This window comes from Gadus macrocephalus, chromosome 14 (assembly GCF_031168955.1).
Source record: "Gadus macrocephalus chromosome 14, ASM3116895v1".
Classification (NCBI taxonomy): Eukaryota; Metazoa; Chordata; class Actinopteri; order Gadiformes; family Gadidae; genus Gadus; species Gadus macrocephalus.
In genome coordinates this window covers 9,656,068-9,674,335 of record NC_082395.1, presented here as the reverse complement: position 1 = coordinate 9,674,335, position 18,268 = coordinate 9,656,068, and the positions used below count along the sequence as shown (strand labels likewise).

Sequence of the window (18,268 nt, the reverse complement as noted above, 5' to 3'; positions counted from 1 at the left end):
CACTGATCGAGTCTTTTCATGTTTTCTAGCTCATGACCAGGCCTGCTCATGGTTTCGGTGCATTCAGGCTATTTCAAAATGTAGTCCTACGCCATCGTTTTCCGAATGTGGGTATTTCTGTGTTTGTTTGTTTGTTTTTCTACTCACGAAATGCGATGTCCACATGCCCCACACTGCACGTGCTTTTCATTCACTACATGAGTCACCTGCCATAAGCCCTGCTTGTTATGAAGACCAACAGCAGGTCTGCACCTCGACCTGGGCAAATAGGCCTTGGCCTGGAAGTAAGACAACTCGGTGACATCATGTCTGCAAGACGAGCTAATTGGACACAGAAGCAGAGGGACCAAATTATGTGTTTTTGGTAGGGCGGTGTTGGTACCATGCGAAATCACTATTCACTGGATGAAGAGTCGACAATGCGCTAACAATGTTAAACTTATGGCTTATCTAGAACTATCGTTTACCGTTAACCATGAACAAATTATGGATTAAATTAATGATTTTATGCATGCGTGAATGCAGTGCAATATTTTATCTGACAAGGAGCTAACTCAACTTAGTATTCCAAAACCCTACGATGGTAATTCAGATGTAAAAGGTTGTGAAGAGGGCCCCTTGCTCACTGAGGGCCTATATTCCTATAAGGGTGTCAAGTCATTACCAACCCAGTCTTTAATTAATGAATTATCCATAATTCGTCACACCGGGGCCAATATATGGGTTTAATATAGCTTTTCATATTTATTGACAATGTGTTTTTTATTTCAATTAATAAATATTGAGATAATATTATAGTAATGAGAAGTTATGAATAAATAAAAGACTAGGCTATGATAATTGTAACATTAAATTTAAAATTGCATACAAGACTAGGTTATGACGTTATTAGGCCTTTAATAACATTCTATCTAATAAGTCTATCTGTCCTTAATCAAATTCAAAACATCAACAGCAGTGCAGTATTTTCGCACAATCGAAAAAGAAATGCTAACCATTGTCCATTTTTTTGTTTAGCATAGGCCTATATAGGGACACACACACAAACAAACACACGCACACACACCCACACACACACACACACACACACACACACACACACACACACACACACACACACACACACACACACACACACACACACACACACACACACACACACACACACACACACACACACACACAGTGTATCATTTTATTCAGGAAATTGAATAATATAAATATTGAATAAAAGCCTACCTGGCCTATTCTAGTCAGGGTGTTTTATTGTAATTTAACCTACAAATAACTCAGACTGCTTCATGCAATTTTATAAATATTATTTATATCCTTTTTACAATTGGGATGTCGGCCAAGTCCTACTTCTTAACATAAATAATAATAATATTACTGGCATATATTTTAAAACTAATTTGAAACTCTAAACGACTCGGAAAATTTATGTGGGCTCAACGGGAGTGTAGGCCGATAGGTGCCTCAATCAATCAAACAGGCGGATCCAAAAATACAATGGGCCAAGAATGGATCCTCTGTCCCGATGAACCGTGGAAAACGATGCGTAAAATCGCGCCCTCTCCGCCCCAGTAGCACCAGTTATGGCCCATGTTCATATCCTAATCAAATCAATGTCATGTGTCGAGCCCTATATATCGTGCTTCACTTTTTTTCTGCAAATGTTTGACCTCAGCCCTCCATTTCATCATCGCAATCACTTAGGAGAGAGAGTTCATCTGCACAGCATCGCCTCGGAGCGTCGAGGAGATCTGGGTCCCGTTCCTCTGAGAACCGACGTACCGCTCGGCTCACTTTTGTCAACCTGAAGGGGGGGTTTGGGTGTTTGGTTCCTGGAAAAGATCTGAATCGTGTTATAATCAGAGCCAGCTGCAGCCGAGTGTAAGCCGAGTCGCTTGAGTGTGTGTACGCGCACGCGTATTTGTGTTCATTGGTTTGAGGTCGGGGAGAGAGGGTATCGGTTCGCTACCCATTCCGAAAGTAAAGAAAAAAAAAAGAAGAAGGAAAAAAAAACGAAAGCTTGGACTTTATTTTTTCCTTCCTTTGACATTTGTAGGCATGGAGGCAGAGGCGTGTGTTTCATACAGCGACATGACATCCATGGATCCGTATTACAGCTCCTCCGCAACGCAAGGTAGGGAGCACCAAGGCAACGCGTTCAGGACGTCCCAAACGGGGGACAGCAAAGCCTTCAGCCCGGCGATCTGGCCCCACAAAGGTCACGCGTACGGAGACAAGTCCCGCGGTCCGTTCCAACAGGAGGGCATTCATCAGTCATTGGATGCCAGTGTCGGGGAAGGCACCTTCAGCAAACACCACCTCTTCATGCAGAGATCTTATTGCAAAACCCCCTCCGAGGAAGCCAAACTTCACCAGGGACACAACGGCGCGCTCATCCACTGCTATGGTGAGTACGATGCGATGCACAACGCACCCCAAAAAACACGTCTGCTGGTGTATTTGTTTTTTTATCTAGTTGGCTTTTTGGGGGGTTTGTCTATTCTTTGTCGAACACATTTCTATCGTTTCGCGCAATGCCCCCAACCCATACGTCTCCATCCTCCAATGGGGCCACCAAGTCAAATGTGGGTCCAATTTGTTCCTATACAGAATGAATTGTGGGCTGCAGACTATCACTGGACGATCACTGTCATGTCGTTAACGAGTGGCTTCTACACAACTATCACGTTTTCCCATTTGATGATCGAATTAAAGCTTCGTTTAATGCGATAATCTTCATTGCAGTCCTCAATTTTAAAAGTGAATAGGACAATTGAGTTAACACGTTTTCAGACAGCAGCATAAAGGGGTCTCTGGACCACCACGTTTATTGACACTCGGTTTAACTTGATTGTTATGTCATTGAACCTATATGTCTTAAGTTTGTGACTTTGCTCGGTACGTAGAGGCTAAATCATAAAGACATACATTTAGCCTACATTTGGCCATTAAGCAGATGCTTTTATTCATAGAGAATTTTTTTTGTCGGTATTTAATTTCTTATTTAAAAAAAAAAGGAAATAGCACAATTGAAAAAGGAAATAGTCAATTTGATGTAATTTCTTGATATGACCGTTCTGCTGAGGACAAATAAAAGTGGAAAAACAATAAGGAGGGTTAATTGATAATTATCGCACATCGCTGCATCGAACAACTTGTGGTCGAGCTTGCTCAATGCTCAGTCAGCTAAAATATAGCATTCAGATAGGCCTATAGATAATAAAGTAGGCCTATTGGAAATTGCAAACACCTTTTTTGTACACGACACATGCGTGGAAAATTTTGAATCGGCAGACAATCAATTTATTGGAGGGAAAAGTACACAAATGTCGTGCAGACGTTATCATTAATATTTCTGCTTTCATTTAATTAAAGAAGGTCTAATAAAAAGATTAGTAGGCCTTTATTTGATCATCACATGCATGGTAACTCTGCGTTGGCCAATCGCAGTCCGGGGCACAACTAAAGTAAAAAAAAGAACAAAATACAATAATAATACTAATATATTGATGAATGATTATAATTATTATGATTCTAATAATAATAATAAAAACGCTAATGATAATAACTAACGCAAATGGGTGCCCCACTCAAATATTCCACTTATTAAAAAACAATAGACCTAATATAAAAATGCATTTAGAATTCTGTAAAGTTTAGGCCTACATGACAATATACATGACAATCTTTTTTTCTTCTTGTTTTAAGTCATCGAAAGTAGTGAGTGAATGTCTCTAATCAAACCAAACCCCGAAAAAAAAGTCTTCAGTTTGTTATTCTGAATATTATTCAGGCTAAATATCCATCGAGATGATTTAAATCAAACTGACACAACATTAGAAGGACATTTAAAAAAAAAAAAAGGTTTCCTCACTTGAAATCATGTGCACCATAAATCTCTTAGCCTAAAGATGATTGCAAAAGGACATTCTTTATGCACTTCAGCGTTTGTTTCGTTTCAGCTTGCATCATCCACTAGTTTTACTGCGTGTAATTGTTATCTTATGCAACTTTTGAGAAAGAGAAATATGTGAGGCAGATGGGAAACTCCGCGATGGAAGTTCTCCGACAGCAGTGAGTGATACAGTTGCGTAAAACACCAGAATGGAGACAAGAAAGGAGAACGGCGCTGCGAGAGTTCGAGCGATAACGCAAATCATATGTCAGCGACACATGATTTGCGGATGACATTTGCGCCTCCATAACTTTCATACCGTCTCCAATTAAGTTCCCTTAACTCTCCGACGCAATAATATATAGTCCGACGTTATCACTCAATTACTTGAGATGTGTTAATAATAGAATACAATACATTGTCGACAATACACATTTTAATTTACTGGAAAATTCATTATTTGGGGCTGTTTGCAAACATCAAAGTTGATTTTGGGTAAAAAAGTAAGTAGGCCAAATAAGTTAGAAAAGTCTGTCAATATTAAACCAAATAGTAAACCAAGGAATCAAATAAGTTTAATCGAATAATGCTTGTGATTATAAAGTATTCAAGCCTGTATGCTTACATTATACAACATGCAGTACTAAGACAGACAATTACATCACCATAAACCTAGTTGAAGTCATTATATCATAATGGTTATTCAATATCTTTCATAAATCATGCGCAATAAACATTCACAAATGTATTTATTTGTATCTTCTAACATTGAAGGGTGAACAGAGAGAGAGAGAAAGAGAAAGAGAGAGAGAGAGAGAGAGAGAGAGAGAGAGAGAGAGAGAGAGAGAGAGAGAGAGAGAGAGAGAGAGAGAGAGAGAGAGTGAAAGAGAGATCGACAGAGAGTCAGAGTGAGCGAAAGAGAGAGAGAGCGCAAGAGCGAGAAAGAGAAGAGAGGGAACAAGGGAGGGCGAGGGCCTTTAAGAGCACCAGAGAAAATCAATTTAAAACCCCAGGGCCCGAAGCAGAACCTTTTGCAACATTCTGGCTCCAGTTAAATCCAACACAGATTTAACCTAAAACAAAATAAAATAAATCCTCTGGATGCAATCCTAACGGCATTGTTTCATTTGTTTCCTCTGTATATGTTGCTATTATATTCCCCCATCAGACTGCAGTTGATACTACCTTCAATTGAAGAGATAGCACTTAACAGTGTGCAGAACCATTATACAATTTCTCCTTTAGCTGAAATCAGCTCTGTTCAACGTGTGGTGCTGCTTGCGGCGGGACGGAGATCAGTCAGTATGCACCAGGCCCTGGCGTTGAGCCTGTCATCTGGTCTCCGTGCACCAAACAACATGCCTTTAGCCTATAGCTAACCATTCCTAATGGCCGTCTCCATTGAGTGGCTGGGGCAGCGGGGCTGTAATGGGAACCAGCCCCTGGCACGGCCGCCACAGCCCAGACACGGCCCACGTCAGCAGGTTGATGACATGAGTGGAGGTGACATGGGCTCAGGATCGTTTTACCCTTTGCTTGAGTTTTTTTGTTTTAGTTGTATGGGATTTGGCTTAGGAGCTGCACGGCTGAATGAGAGTGACTGCAGGGGTGGATTCATTCTGTGTCTTGCAGGAATATACAGTATAACCTGTTTCACTCATCGTTAGAGAAAATAGGCTGATGTGAACTTGTTCTGGGCTGGAAATTATTGTTTTAAGAAAAAATACATGCAACATGGATGCATCGATCTTGAACAGTTAATAAATACTGAAAATGTGAGGAGAGTTATGTTTGTTCTTAGAGTGTCAGACAGAGAGCAGAATACTGGAGAGAAAGCCTCCAGTGGGATGGATTTAGAGAGATTGAGAGAGAGAGTGAGAGAGAAAGAGAGAGAGAGAGAGAGAGAGAGAGAGAGAGAGAGAGAGAGAGAGAGAGAGAGAGAGAGAGAGAGAGAGAGAGAGAGAGAGAGAGAGAGAATAGAGAGGTGAGTTATCAGTCTCTCCGGTGCTCCTGTGTGCAGTCATTGTTTTGACACAGTCGTCATATTCTAAAGCCCAATGAGATGAATGGTGGACCATCCCTCGATGCTCGTGATCTTGGAAACTCAAAGTGGATTTCTACATGTTCGTCGGTCACTAAAGGAGACCTGTATAGAATTTCTTATCCATTAACATCTGAGCAGCTGTTTTTATTTTATTTTTCAACCCACTGTCAAGGAAGGAAACCAAGTTCATGAGATCTTAGTCCCTGTCCTTGCAAGGTAAAACAAACTTACTCTGCTATAGTTGTGTGAGTTCTGTGTTAGTTTTTAATCATTTATTTCAGTAATTATTGTGGAGGTATTTCTCTCCCGTTTCATGCCAGGTTGTTCCTTGGGCCTAATTGATGGTGTTCATTAAACACAGTAGGCTGACCCAAGCCGCCCTATACAATGTGTGGTGCAAGCAGGCACCACATCGCTTAACAGCCATTTAAATGACACTTTGATGTTTCCCCTGCAGTTTTCAACTGTGTATAATGTAATGGCTGTCCACACCCGAGTGTCTGACGGCTGAGATTTAACGAGGGGCCCTTCATCGTCCCGCACCGACCATGAAAGCCCAGCCGATGCACATAAACCTATAGAAATACGAGCATAGTTAGAATAACAATTAGGAAGGTGTGAAAACATTGTTGTGGAATTCATGTTCATTCAAAAAAGAGTTGTGGAATGCGATTACATGGCTCATTATAGTGAAAAAGTGTCTGCTATTTGATTGTTTGTTTTTCGCCCAAAACTAGTCAATATTAAGCATCATTTTGTCGTTTGCAGTTAATTGGAAGTTAATGTCAGACCTAGTACAGCAAGCGGCACAATCAACCTAAGACACCTTAAATGTATCAATACATTTAAAGGTGTTTAGTGTGTAGTATTGAGTGGCATCTAGTGGAACAGACTTTACAGAAATTGAAATATAATATTAATAGGTTTGTTTTAATTAGTGTATAATCCCATGAAAATATGAATTGTTGTGTGTTCGTGACCATAGAATGAGCCATATATATATCTACAAACGGAGCAGGCCCTCATCAATGGCGGCCCACCTGTTGCACCACCATGTTTCTACAGTAGCCCACAACAGACCAACAGCTCCACAGAGAATGCGTTTGAATAAAACAACGGGTTTTGGCGAGTTTAAGCAAAAAAGGGTGCGTTGTATCTGCATGACAACATTTTTCTTGAAGTTATAATGAGTGACGTTGTGCATGGGATGTGCCACACAATGTGACGTCATACTATGTGGCCAAGAAGCTTAACTGTCTCGGATGCAGAGCATACATCAAATTCCACTTCTGGCCAGACGAAGCACCACTCATCCACACACACACACACACCGTGGCATTATACTAGAATTGTCTTAGAAGCTTAACTCTCCCTAGGACATGTCTCATATAGCCAGTGAAGACGAGCATTCTCCGTCCCTCCCGCAAAATCTGCCGAGAGGATTCAATTATAGTTTTACTATACTAAGTGTAAAATAGTGTGGCGGAAGGCAGTTTGCAGATGAGTGGGATTATTATAAATGGTGGTGCATTCTTTCATTCATCCAAGTTTTGGCGAGATTAGTTTTTAGAGATGGGTTTTACCCATTTGATTATTTAAAATAGCCTATCACAGTTTCAGAGAAAGCTGGTATCTAAAGCGAAACTGTTGCGATACACCTGCACACTGTCATGTATTCAAAAGCATTCAATATTCACATACCGCAGTGCAAGTAAACATTGGCTTGTAGCGCTGACTGCTATCAGGTGAATGATCAATAGTTATAAAAGATAACGATAATTGTGGGTCCATGAATGTAGTTCACCACTACAGATACAGAAAGATGTCCTACACCATGTACAGTGACCACGTTCAATGTGACAAAGATACCCGATTGTAATTGTTTAAACCAATGTTTGAGCCGTCAACGATTTACAGTGGTGCGATTAAAATGAATGTTGCTTTTCTCAATACGGGAATACTTACTGGAACTTTACAAAATACAGGCCACCGTAGTTGTTTGAAAAGGAGGGGTATCCAGTTGTTTACTGTCTGCAACCTCACCGCTAGTTACAAGAGAATCCTACACACTGGACCTTAATGTACTTACTTACATAACATTCTTTTTAATGGGGATCACATAAAAAAAAAAGCACAATTACCATCTCCGGGCGTTTCCTTGTTTAATCAGGATGCTGAGAGGGGTTTGGCCCTGCCCCCCCAAGTGTTCACCTCGGGGTAGCACCCCCGAACCAGCAACGATGTTCTGATGGCAGGGATAACAAGAAGGAGAGTGTCACCATACACCAGCGCTGCCTAAGCCGCCAGTGGCATAGCGGATAAACAAGGGCCTTTGATCAGCTGATCAGCGGGGGGAAGGAAAAGCCCCAGATCTCAAACAGGCAGAGTCGGGGGACCTTTGGGGGGAGGAGGGGGGAGGGGAGACATGATGGAATAACCAGAGCATATTTGTGCTTGGGAGAATAAAAAGAAATGCTCTTGGTCCTTTCATGCCTAACAGGATGTGTCAGTATTTGGCCAGCCAAGAAATGCTAGGATCTTGTGAGACTCCTCCACCATAACATTGGTTCTGACCCCCCCCCCCCCCACACACACACACACACACACACACACACACACACACACACACACACACACACAATACCAGTGAAAGGCCAGGTATCCTGCAAGGTTGGGGATAAGCGGCATCCAGAGGCTATGGGAGCACACAAACCCTTCAACAATGTGTTTATTACATGTTCATCTTGTCACTAGTCACGTCAGTAAAACGCCAGGGCATATTAGACTAGTGACTAACACGACTGAAAAAATTGTTGCAGGGTCTGGTCGCCAATGATAACAGGCGTGAGCCTCAGCAGGTCGAGAGTGAGGGAGCATTGTGAAGGTTGGAATTGATGCTGGCAACAGAACGGCCTCCTGGTCTCTACTGCATGCTTCTTTGAGATCTGTTCCCTGTTTGGCCTTCGCAAGAAATCTTGTTTTCTGTTGTACAATTCCTGTGTGTGTACGAGTGCACACGTGCATGCGTGCATGACGTGAACGTGTGTGTGTGTACGAATTTAAAAAAGTGTGTGCACCAGAAGTTCCAGGATTGTTCCTTTTGATTTATGCAAATCAAAGAAATTGATTGATATTCTTCCTGACAGCAACAGGACAACCGAACCGTTCCATTAGAGTGCATAGTATTCTCTGTCCCCACTAGAAAGCATAAGAGAAGGACACTTCCCAGGGAGCGTTGGCAATACTCAACTGCCCATTTGAGTCAAACCTGAAACCACTATATAAACATCCACATATGAAATATGGCAGGAAGAGTTTCCAATACAACTGAGTGATGCATGTGTATGTAAACATCTAAAAAAGGAGCCATGGTGTATAACTGATGTTTGTACTGACTGGAGAGTTGGATGGGAAGGGTGCTGTCGAAGACTAAGGCTTGAGGAACATTGTGCAGTTGGCTGCCAACCTCGGATAGCAGACTGACACACGCAGGGCTATGGAAATTTACGATCAGTAAAGTTGGCTGAAGTTTGTTCAGGCACGCGGGAGTCATGGGGATCGTGTGCATGTGTGTGTGTGTGTGTGTGTGTGTGTGTGTGTGTGTTTGTGTGTGTGTGTGTATATGTGTGCGTGTATGAGAGAGAGGTGGACAGAAAGAGTGTGACTTTTCCACGGCCAAAAGAATCACGAACATCAAATGACTGTTGAAAGAAGGTTGCCAGGTTTGCAGCTCTGCAGACCGAAAATATGAAATGTATGGGTTCAATAAAGACTAAAATCCAGAAGGAAACAAGGTTTCCTAGGGCCAGCATGTCTTTTCCCCATCAAACAACTGCATGATATATGAACTGAAACGCTCTCCCAGCAGATTACACAGCCCATTCACACAATTGTTCACATAAACGACCACTTAGAGCAAGTCATTCTGTTTCGCCTCGGCCTATCAAAACTCATCCATTACTGCCTTGATCTTCAAATACTCACAAACGATGCCTCAAGTCTCAGGAAATTGTGTATAAACACAAAATCGAATATCCCTGACACACGCATCCGTCTTACTTTGTCTTTATAGTTCCTTTCAGAGCACACGACAAACGATGTGAACGATTGTTCGTTCATGGCATGACGTTTAAATAACGCAACCAGTAATAACAATGCTGTTCCCTCCACTCCGTCCCCCCCTGCAGGTAAAAGCAGCTCAGCCCTGACCGACTCCGACCTAGCGCCCACCTCCGACTCCCCGGGAATGGACGGCGGCTACCTGAGCGCCAAGGACCAGGGCGGCCACAAGGGCCCGTCCGACAGGGCGGCGGGCGGCGGCGACCCCGCCACCTCGCTGGACCTCAAGGGCGACGGGCCGGGGGACAGCAACAAGGGCAAGAAGAGGCGGAACCGCACCACCTTCACCAGCTACCAGCTGGAGGAGCTGGAGAAGGTGTTCCAGAAGACGCACTACCCGGACGTCTACGCCCGCGAGCAGCTGGCCCTGAGGACGGACCTGACGGAGGCCCGCGTGCAGGTAGGAGCCGACGGAGGAGCCGCCTGCTTTCAATCACAGACACGGGAGCGCAGGGGGAGGACGGGCCCGCCGTTGAAATACAAGCTTATTTATCTTCCTGGTCGAGTGTCATAAAAAAAAAGCACCGAATGATGAATGGGTCTCTCAGCGTGTGCACCTCACCAGAGATAATGTCACTCACAGGAACAGAGGCACAGATTTATCTGATGATGTGGGAGTTCGAGGTGGGGAGACAGCCGAGGGGAGTAGGAGCATAACATAGCATAGTGGGGGGGGGGGGGGGGGGGGGTGCGTGTTGGGGGGAGGGGGGTTTGGCCGGCCTCTGCCTCATATGTTCATTGTCAAGAGAGCAGATTTTTCATCAACATATGAGCAGACACTCTGTGGAGCCTGTATGGCCTGTGGCTGAACCGTGAGACTCCTGGACCTGTGATCTCAGCCCTGCTCCGGGCTGGACGGGGCCCCCGAGGGCCCAGGGGCCCTTCCCGTGACCTCAGAGCCTCATTTGCATACAATGACCCTTCATGACCCTGCATTCCAAAAGGATAGCCAACGCTTATAACAAATAAGTATCCCTGTGTGCATGTGCGTGTGTATCTTGCGTGTGTGTAATGTGAGTGGGTATCTTATGTGTAATATCAACGTTTGCGTGTGTGTATGTGTATGTGTGGGTGTGTGTGCTTGTCTGTGTGCGTGTGCACATGGCTTGTGCATCAGAGACGACGAAAAGCCCCAGGATTCCCAGTGTTTTTCTTTCATTAATATCCTGTTCGGCGAAGCATGTGTCCCTGTGATGATCTCTTGGGTTGGTGTGAAACCCTTCACTTTGACTTTAAGCAGGCCAACGGTCCTCGCTTTGTCATCTGTCCCATTCACACGCTTGCCGATACAACAATAGTTGAGTCATGTTTGAAAAATTTGACAACAACATGGCAGATATGAGTCAACATACAAGCAACGTTGGAAACACTGCTGAACCTTTTCCCCGAAATGTGTTAGTCTTTGCCGGTGAGAGTGGTTAACTTTGTTGATATCAGCAAAGCAAGCTCAAAGGCCCTTTGGCTGGGGCGCTTCATTTTCTAAAGTGTTAACGACGATCGAAACGTCTTGTACAACAATATTAGACACAGATTAAAATCGTTTCTTCTTTCTTTCAACATGACATTTCTGGAACACTGATCAGAACGAGCCTAAGGCGCTTGAATCACAGGAAATGTGTGCAGCCAAAGGGTTATAACTCAGCTCTGAGAGACTCTGAAGGTATGCCGGTCTGCTCTGTGCCTCAACACCATCACAGGCCTGCCGGCTTCAAGTGGACCGGGCTTTATGGCCCCTAGATCTCCCAGCGGCCCTCTTAAACACTCAAGTTTAAAAAAAAAGATAAAAGACCCGCAGGAAGCCTCCTCGGTTAAAGGACTGGTCTGTGGACTCTCTTATTCCGGTCAGTCACACAGAGAGGAATTCACAGCTCATGAATTCAGGTTGGAGGTGGACAGACGGTGTTGTAACGAACAGGGGGAGGAAACGGCTGAACTGCCTATATACAATGCCGGTAGAAGGCACAATGTCGAACGCTCCAGTTTCAATCTATCTTTTGGCAGCGCATATGAGCGTAAACTACCGGCAGTCATGTCAAACAACGTCCTCTTGGGGTTCTCGAATAACAAAACAGGAGATGTTTGGTTTATAAATAAAAAGAGACTAGGGATTGTTTGTTTTTGGATCCTTCCACTTTCAAAGGGAGAAAGTAGGCTCAGCTCTGAGGCATATGCGCCGCAGATACATCGGAAGGTCAGAGTTCACAAGGTCAGGAGTTCCGACAACATCCCATCCTTCAACTCACTGTCCTGTCCGACCCCGGCACTCCCACTGCTCCCACAGAACCAGGATGGCTTCTTCAAACCAGGGACCCCCCATCAGGCAAACACAGGTGTCCGTTAGTGAGATATCGATCCAAACCATAGATAGTCTCCGGTACGACACACAATTGGCTTGCACCAGTACAGCCAAAGAAAATAGAACCTCAACCTCAACCGACATACATTCTGCATCTCTTTGTTCTCCAAGAATACAGAATGGTAACCCGTGTCCAAAGCATCCATGTAACAGCTGGCAACATAAGGTATTGGAAAATATCAACATGAGTTTGGAAAGTGATGTGTGGAAGTGGTTATAGCTATTGGGCTAGCCAGACCTTGTGCTTATAGAGTGTTCTAGAAAACCTGGGCTACCTTCACAGGGGTTTGTTCCTCGTGACAACACTGTTGCGTGGAGGTTGACGCGAGCTGCAGAAGCAGGTTATCAATCCTCGGACGGGGTCAGAGACTTCAAAGTGTTTCAGCTACGTACAGTTCTCCTGCTGAGAAAGTGTTTGGCAGCACCTCTGCACTCTCTCTATGGACTGCAACATAAATAAAGGCTCACTGTAACTCTCTCAGCTACTTTAGCTGTCAAGGTCTTTACCAATTACTGTCAGAGCTGAGCATGCACAACACCAACATATGCACCTTTTGTATAATGGCCAACAGACCGTATTCTAAACAAAGGTCTAGCAGCGTATGACGGAGCAGCAGCACTGGGAGGGACAGTGTAGGGAGAGACATGGGCTGGCCCATGATTCACTTTTCAGGTATTATTCCTGGCATAGAGCTATAGGAGTTGCTGCTGGAGCATATGGTGACCTATAGCACACCCCAAAGCAAAATAGGCAAGATGAAGTAAGGGTGAAGAAGAATGGATTTATCTGGAAAACATTGAAGTGTGTCCAATGCATGTGTCTGTGTTCTTTTGGTTGGTCGTTTGGGGGATTCAGCAGGAAGTTTGAACTATCCGAAAGTTCTAATCCAATCTCTCTTTCTCATTTCCCAAACTGACAGAAGCGGCTTATAAAAGATAATGAATGAAGAGTCTGGAAACATTCGGTCCTGTCAAATATTTCTCTTGTGTTATTTTGTTTTGTACTTTTCCAGACGTCAAACAACTTTCCCCTAGCCTTTAAGCACACGCCTGCAAAGTGGAACTAAACTTATTCTTCACCATCCAGGTGTGGTTCCAGAATCGCAGAGCAAAGTGGAGGAAGAGGGAGCGCTTCGGTCAGATGCAGCAGGTCCGAACTCACTTCTCCACAGCCTACGAGCTGCCCCTGCTGACACGCCCCGAGAGCTACGCACAGGTGAGCTACAGCCCCCGGCAAGGTCCCTACAGATCTGCATAGACAATACAGATCCCCACAGGCAACTCAGATCATCATCGACAATAGAGACAATACAGATCCCCATAGACAACACAGTTCATCATCGACAATATAATTGATCATCGACAATAGATATCATCACAGACATTAGAGACCCCTATGGACAAATTAGATCTCCATAGAGAATAGAGATCCCCATAGACAACACAGATCCTCATCGACAATAGAGATCATCAAATGAAAATACAAAATATTGAACATAGAAGTAGCCTACTCATCAAAAAACGATATGAAAACAATATTAAAACTTACATCTTGCCCTCTGAGGAGAAAAGCTTGGATATAAATTCTGTTAGCACAATCAGTGTTGTGTGAGGGTTTGTTGTGGCAAGACCTCCCAGGAGTGTGATCAGCTGGACTGACCACTGGACTGTTGGGCCGTGTGTGTGTGTGTTCCAGATCCAGAACCCGTCCTGGATTGGTGGCAGCAACAGCGCCGTGTCCCCGGTGCCCGGTTGCGTGGTGCCCTGCGACAACGTCAGCCCCTGCATGACCCCCCACCCCCACTCGGCCAGCGGGGTGTCCGACTTCCTGGGCATGTCCAACCCGGGGGGTCCGCACGTTGGCCAGGCGCACATGGGCGGCCTGTTCGGGGGTCCCCCTCCGGGCATGGGGGGCGGAGGCATCAATGGGTACGACCACAACATGGACCCCGACCGCAAATCCTCAAGCATCGCTGCCTTACGCATGAAGGCTAAAGAGCACAGCGCGGCTATATCCTGGGCTACATGATGGGCTGTAGGCCTGCCGTCTGCTGGGACTAGGGATGGGGGGGGGGACAGTGTCTACTTCAACTTGCCGCCAAGAGACTGGGCACTTAAAACGATAAGAATGATGGAGACAGTGACTACCTTGTGATGGAGACAGTGATGGAGGTGAATACGTGAAGGTAAATATGTTAATATATGGTTGGGAAAAATATGATACATTGACTTTAAGAGGAAGGTGTGGTTCCTGTTTCAAACCAGTAGCTTGGGGCAGTCTTCTAGGCCTGTAGAGTGGAGGAAAGCACTAGCAATGAGGAGGAAGTGTTATGTTTTGTTTGCTGGGAAACTGTGGACATGTTACAGTGTAACTGTACAACCAAGGCCAATGCAAATTTGCATAGAAATGTACCATGTTGCAAATAAATCCCTGCACATATTTGTTACAAAAAAAACCAACAAAAACTGAAAAAAAGAATAACAAACACCAGGTAATGCTGTTTGTACAGAACCGTTTATTGGCATTTAGTCTTTTTTTTTTATGTTTCGGTATTTGTTGATTTTTTAAAACATGTTCATTATTTAAAACAATATTGTTTTTTCCTATGATTTTGGGAGTGATACTGAATTTGGCTTACATCCAAAGTTATTTCCATGTTCCAAAAAAAAAGAAATACAAAATGCACATTATTCAAAGGTTAATGTTTATCTCCATCGCCACATGCAGAGTTGCGTAAAAAATGTGTTCAGACTCAAGATAGCTCAACAGTTTATACAGAGAAGGTTGGTGGCAAGGGTGTGCTGAACCGCTTCCAACACAAACCAAACAATCCCCTCTGACTCCTCTCCGCTGGTTTCACCACTGCACCCACCTCTGGCATGGGCCCTAACCTATAGATCACCCATCTTAAGTCAGACAGAAGAAGTGCGGTTTTCTTTTAGTTGTGGAGAGAGCAAGGAGGAGGACAGGGGAGGGGGGGGAGCGGCGAGTTCCACCTGCCTTACTGATGTCCGATGTAAGAGGAAGAGGAAGGCGGCAGGAGGAGTGGGAGGAGGAGGAGGTGCGTGCGTGCGTGTGAGGAGTAGGAATAGGAGTAGGCGCCGGTCGCGGCGGGCGATCCTCACTGCTTTCTTAGGGAGCAGAGTTGGCCGTGGCCTGACTGCAGTAGAGACCCCGCTCTGTTTGACGAGAGGAAGGAGTGGAGTGGAAGTGGACCCGGCCTGTTCTAACCCCTCCCTCGTGCTTTTGGCTCTCTCGGGGGAGAGTGGGAAACAGCCCACTGTTCGGTGGCCCTACTGCCAGGAATAACAGCCAGAGATCAGTAGCTGGCTACCTTTGAGGCAGGGGAGGCAGCGGCTGGAGTTTCACACACATTTGTTTGCGTTGACACTCTTCCCCAAATACTGAAAGGTTGGCAGTGTTTAGCAGCCTATGGGACAGAGCGGTCGATTGTCTGCGTGCTTTGCTTTGGTTTTATTGTTTGGAGGAAGAATTTTTATTATATATGACTTTGTCTTTTCAAAAGTGAGGTTACACGAGACACACAATTAAAGGCCTTATATACTTTCAAGAATCAAAGAAAGGAATAATACAGTTAAAACACTTTAAGCCTATTGCTGTTGTACAGTGCATCCCAGGTCCTTTTTTAATTTATTGTGCAGTATTTCACTTTGCTGTTGCTAAACACAAGCAAAACTCTCTGTAGCATCAACCAAGTATCCAATATTAGTTTAATCTCCATAACTCAAATTGAAAATATATCCTAGAATGTGTTGGACAACCTATAACCCAAACAAGTTTTTATAGCTGCATTACTCCTTTAAGTCCTTCTTTCTAATGCTCTGATGAGGAAGATTTTAGTACGAATGAAGACCACACCCTGATGCGAGGAGACACATTGGATCAAATAAAGCCAACAGTGCCTTAAAAATAAGGTTATATTCCCTTAAGATTTTAAAATATCTATATTTTAGAGCTCTTTTTAATATGAACAGAAAATGTAGAATGACATTGTGGCCCGAAACATCATATTTGGCTAATCATAGCTGTATTGATGCTAAGATCAGCCTGAACGTGATGATATTAAACTATAGGCGGAAATAGCTTTGCTTGTTCCGCTCTAGCCTCATGTTGTCCCCATGCGACTGATAACCTCGATGCGGCCACTCAAGCTGAGCCGGGGGCTGAGCTGTCTGAAGTTTGAGCCCAGAGTCATTAATTTCTTGGCAGGAATCTGAACAGCAACGGTTTGAGTATAGAACCACCAGCATGCACGGATAAAGCATTCTAGCAGATCTGGTTCCCCTTTGGAAAATATGAAGAGACGTGTGAGCGGCAATGGTGTTGTTATGCAGAGACGAGCAGAGGAGAGGGATGAGGGAGGATGAGGTGCAGGTCAACAACATCTATTACTAGCAGAAATACATGTGGTACATTATGCGGTGCTTTTCTTTTTCCGGGTCTATATTTACCAACCAGCTTTAGATAAAGAGCTTATACTTTGAGCTACACCTCAAGGAAGCAATGGGCATTACTTAAACTGAACCACATGCACAGTTCTGTCTGTCAAGCAGGACTTTGGGGTAGAAGTGGTCGACATTGCCGATCACCTTGAGGGTTTCAGGCTCTCTGCAGCTTCATGTTCCTTCACGGTTACTACGAGTATAGAGGCAGAGTTGCAGGGCCCCCCCTGATCTCTATCAGAGTGGCTGCCGGTCGGGCTACAGCGTTGTTCCGCTGTTCTGGGAATGAAGGACAGTGCACACAGCTGTGCTCAGGGGGTAAATGCAAAACAAACATGCCTTACACATGCTTCCCCCCCCCTCCCCCCTCAGCTGTCATGGTTCTACTTTCAAAGGGACCCCCACCCATCCTTCCACTGGGGTCTCTTCCTCCTCCTCTTCCTCTACTCCCCCCCCCCCCCCCCCCCTAAAGGCACAGCCGTGGAGCCCAGCCAAGCCAGGCAGGACTTTTAATTAACACTGGGACATGTGTACGGTGGCTTGTGGGATTGTGTGTCGGAGCAGACTTGGATGCCTGTCTTCTCCGGACAGCCATGGTCAAGCAGGACCCCGACGGTGGTCCCGGGGGTAAATTGGGGACGGTGAGAGAAACAGTTGTCAGGGCAAGTTGTATTGAGGACCTCTCAGATGGTACTGATTGTAGCCCTGACACGATCAAGACACGGCAATCTTTTATCCATTTTAAAACTCTGTTGTATTGGTACTTATTCTCTAGAACGTTGCAGAAATCCCCTGTCTGGCTCCCAACGCCCTGAAGATGCCATATCTCATATTTCTCATTTTCAAATACTACTGAATTAGACAGTATCAGTATAGCGTGTATAAATCGTGTGGTATTGTGTGTGTGTGTGCATATTGAGTTGTATGTACATGCCTCATGGACTGGAACATATTGAGACCCCTGGAAATACTAATGTTGGATGCAATTTAAGTTTGATGTTTTGGAGTGTATCTTTGTGTTTATGTTTTCAGTGAAACCAGTACTTTCTGCATTGAGTTTACAAGCTTTTTTGTTACAAATTGTTACTTTCTTTTTTGTTTTGCCGAGATATGGAATAACTATATGAATGCGTTTCCCAGGTTTTTACAAGTTTTAAAGACTTTGAGCTGTCATACAAGGCTTTTAAAATGCCATGAATTTTTTATGTCCTCATGTACGTTTTGTGTGCAAATAAAGTACATTAAGTTATTGCATTCGTAATTGTCTTTGTTGAAGTCAGAAAAAGTCAGTAGCATTACAATGAAACAAAATGCATTGGAACAAACAACCCCTGCCTTAAATAATTACATGGGTGTACACTCAAGATATTCACGTAGC

The 18,268-nt window shown here is 44.3% G+C and overlaps 1 protein-coding gene across 1 annotated transcript; it reads left to right on the top strand.

Annotated features, from left to right (window-relative positions):
• The first annotated feature begins 1,683 nt into the window (after positions 1 to 1,683).
• Positions 1,684 to 18,140, top strand: alx4a (ALX homeobox 4a). The gene is made up of 4 exons (XM_060071655.1): positions 1,684 to 2,419; positions 10,139 to 10,470; positions 13,514 to 13,642; positions 14,123 to 18,140. Exons 1-4 carry the CDS (start codon positions 2,071 to 2,073, stop codon positions 14,453 to 14,455), a joined length of 1,143 nt encoding a protein of 380 aa, XP_059927638.1. The 5' UTR covers positions 1,684 to 2,070; the 3' UTR covers positions 14,456 to 18,140.
• Positions 18,141 to 18,268: the final 128 nt, after the last annotated feature.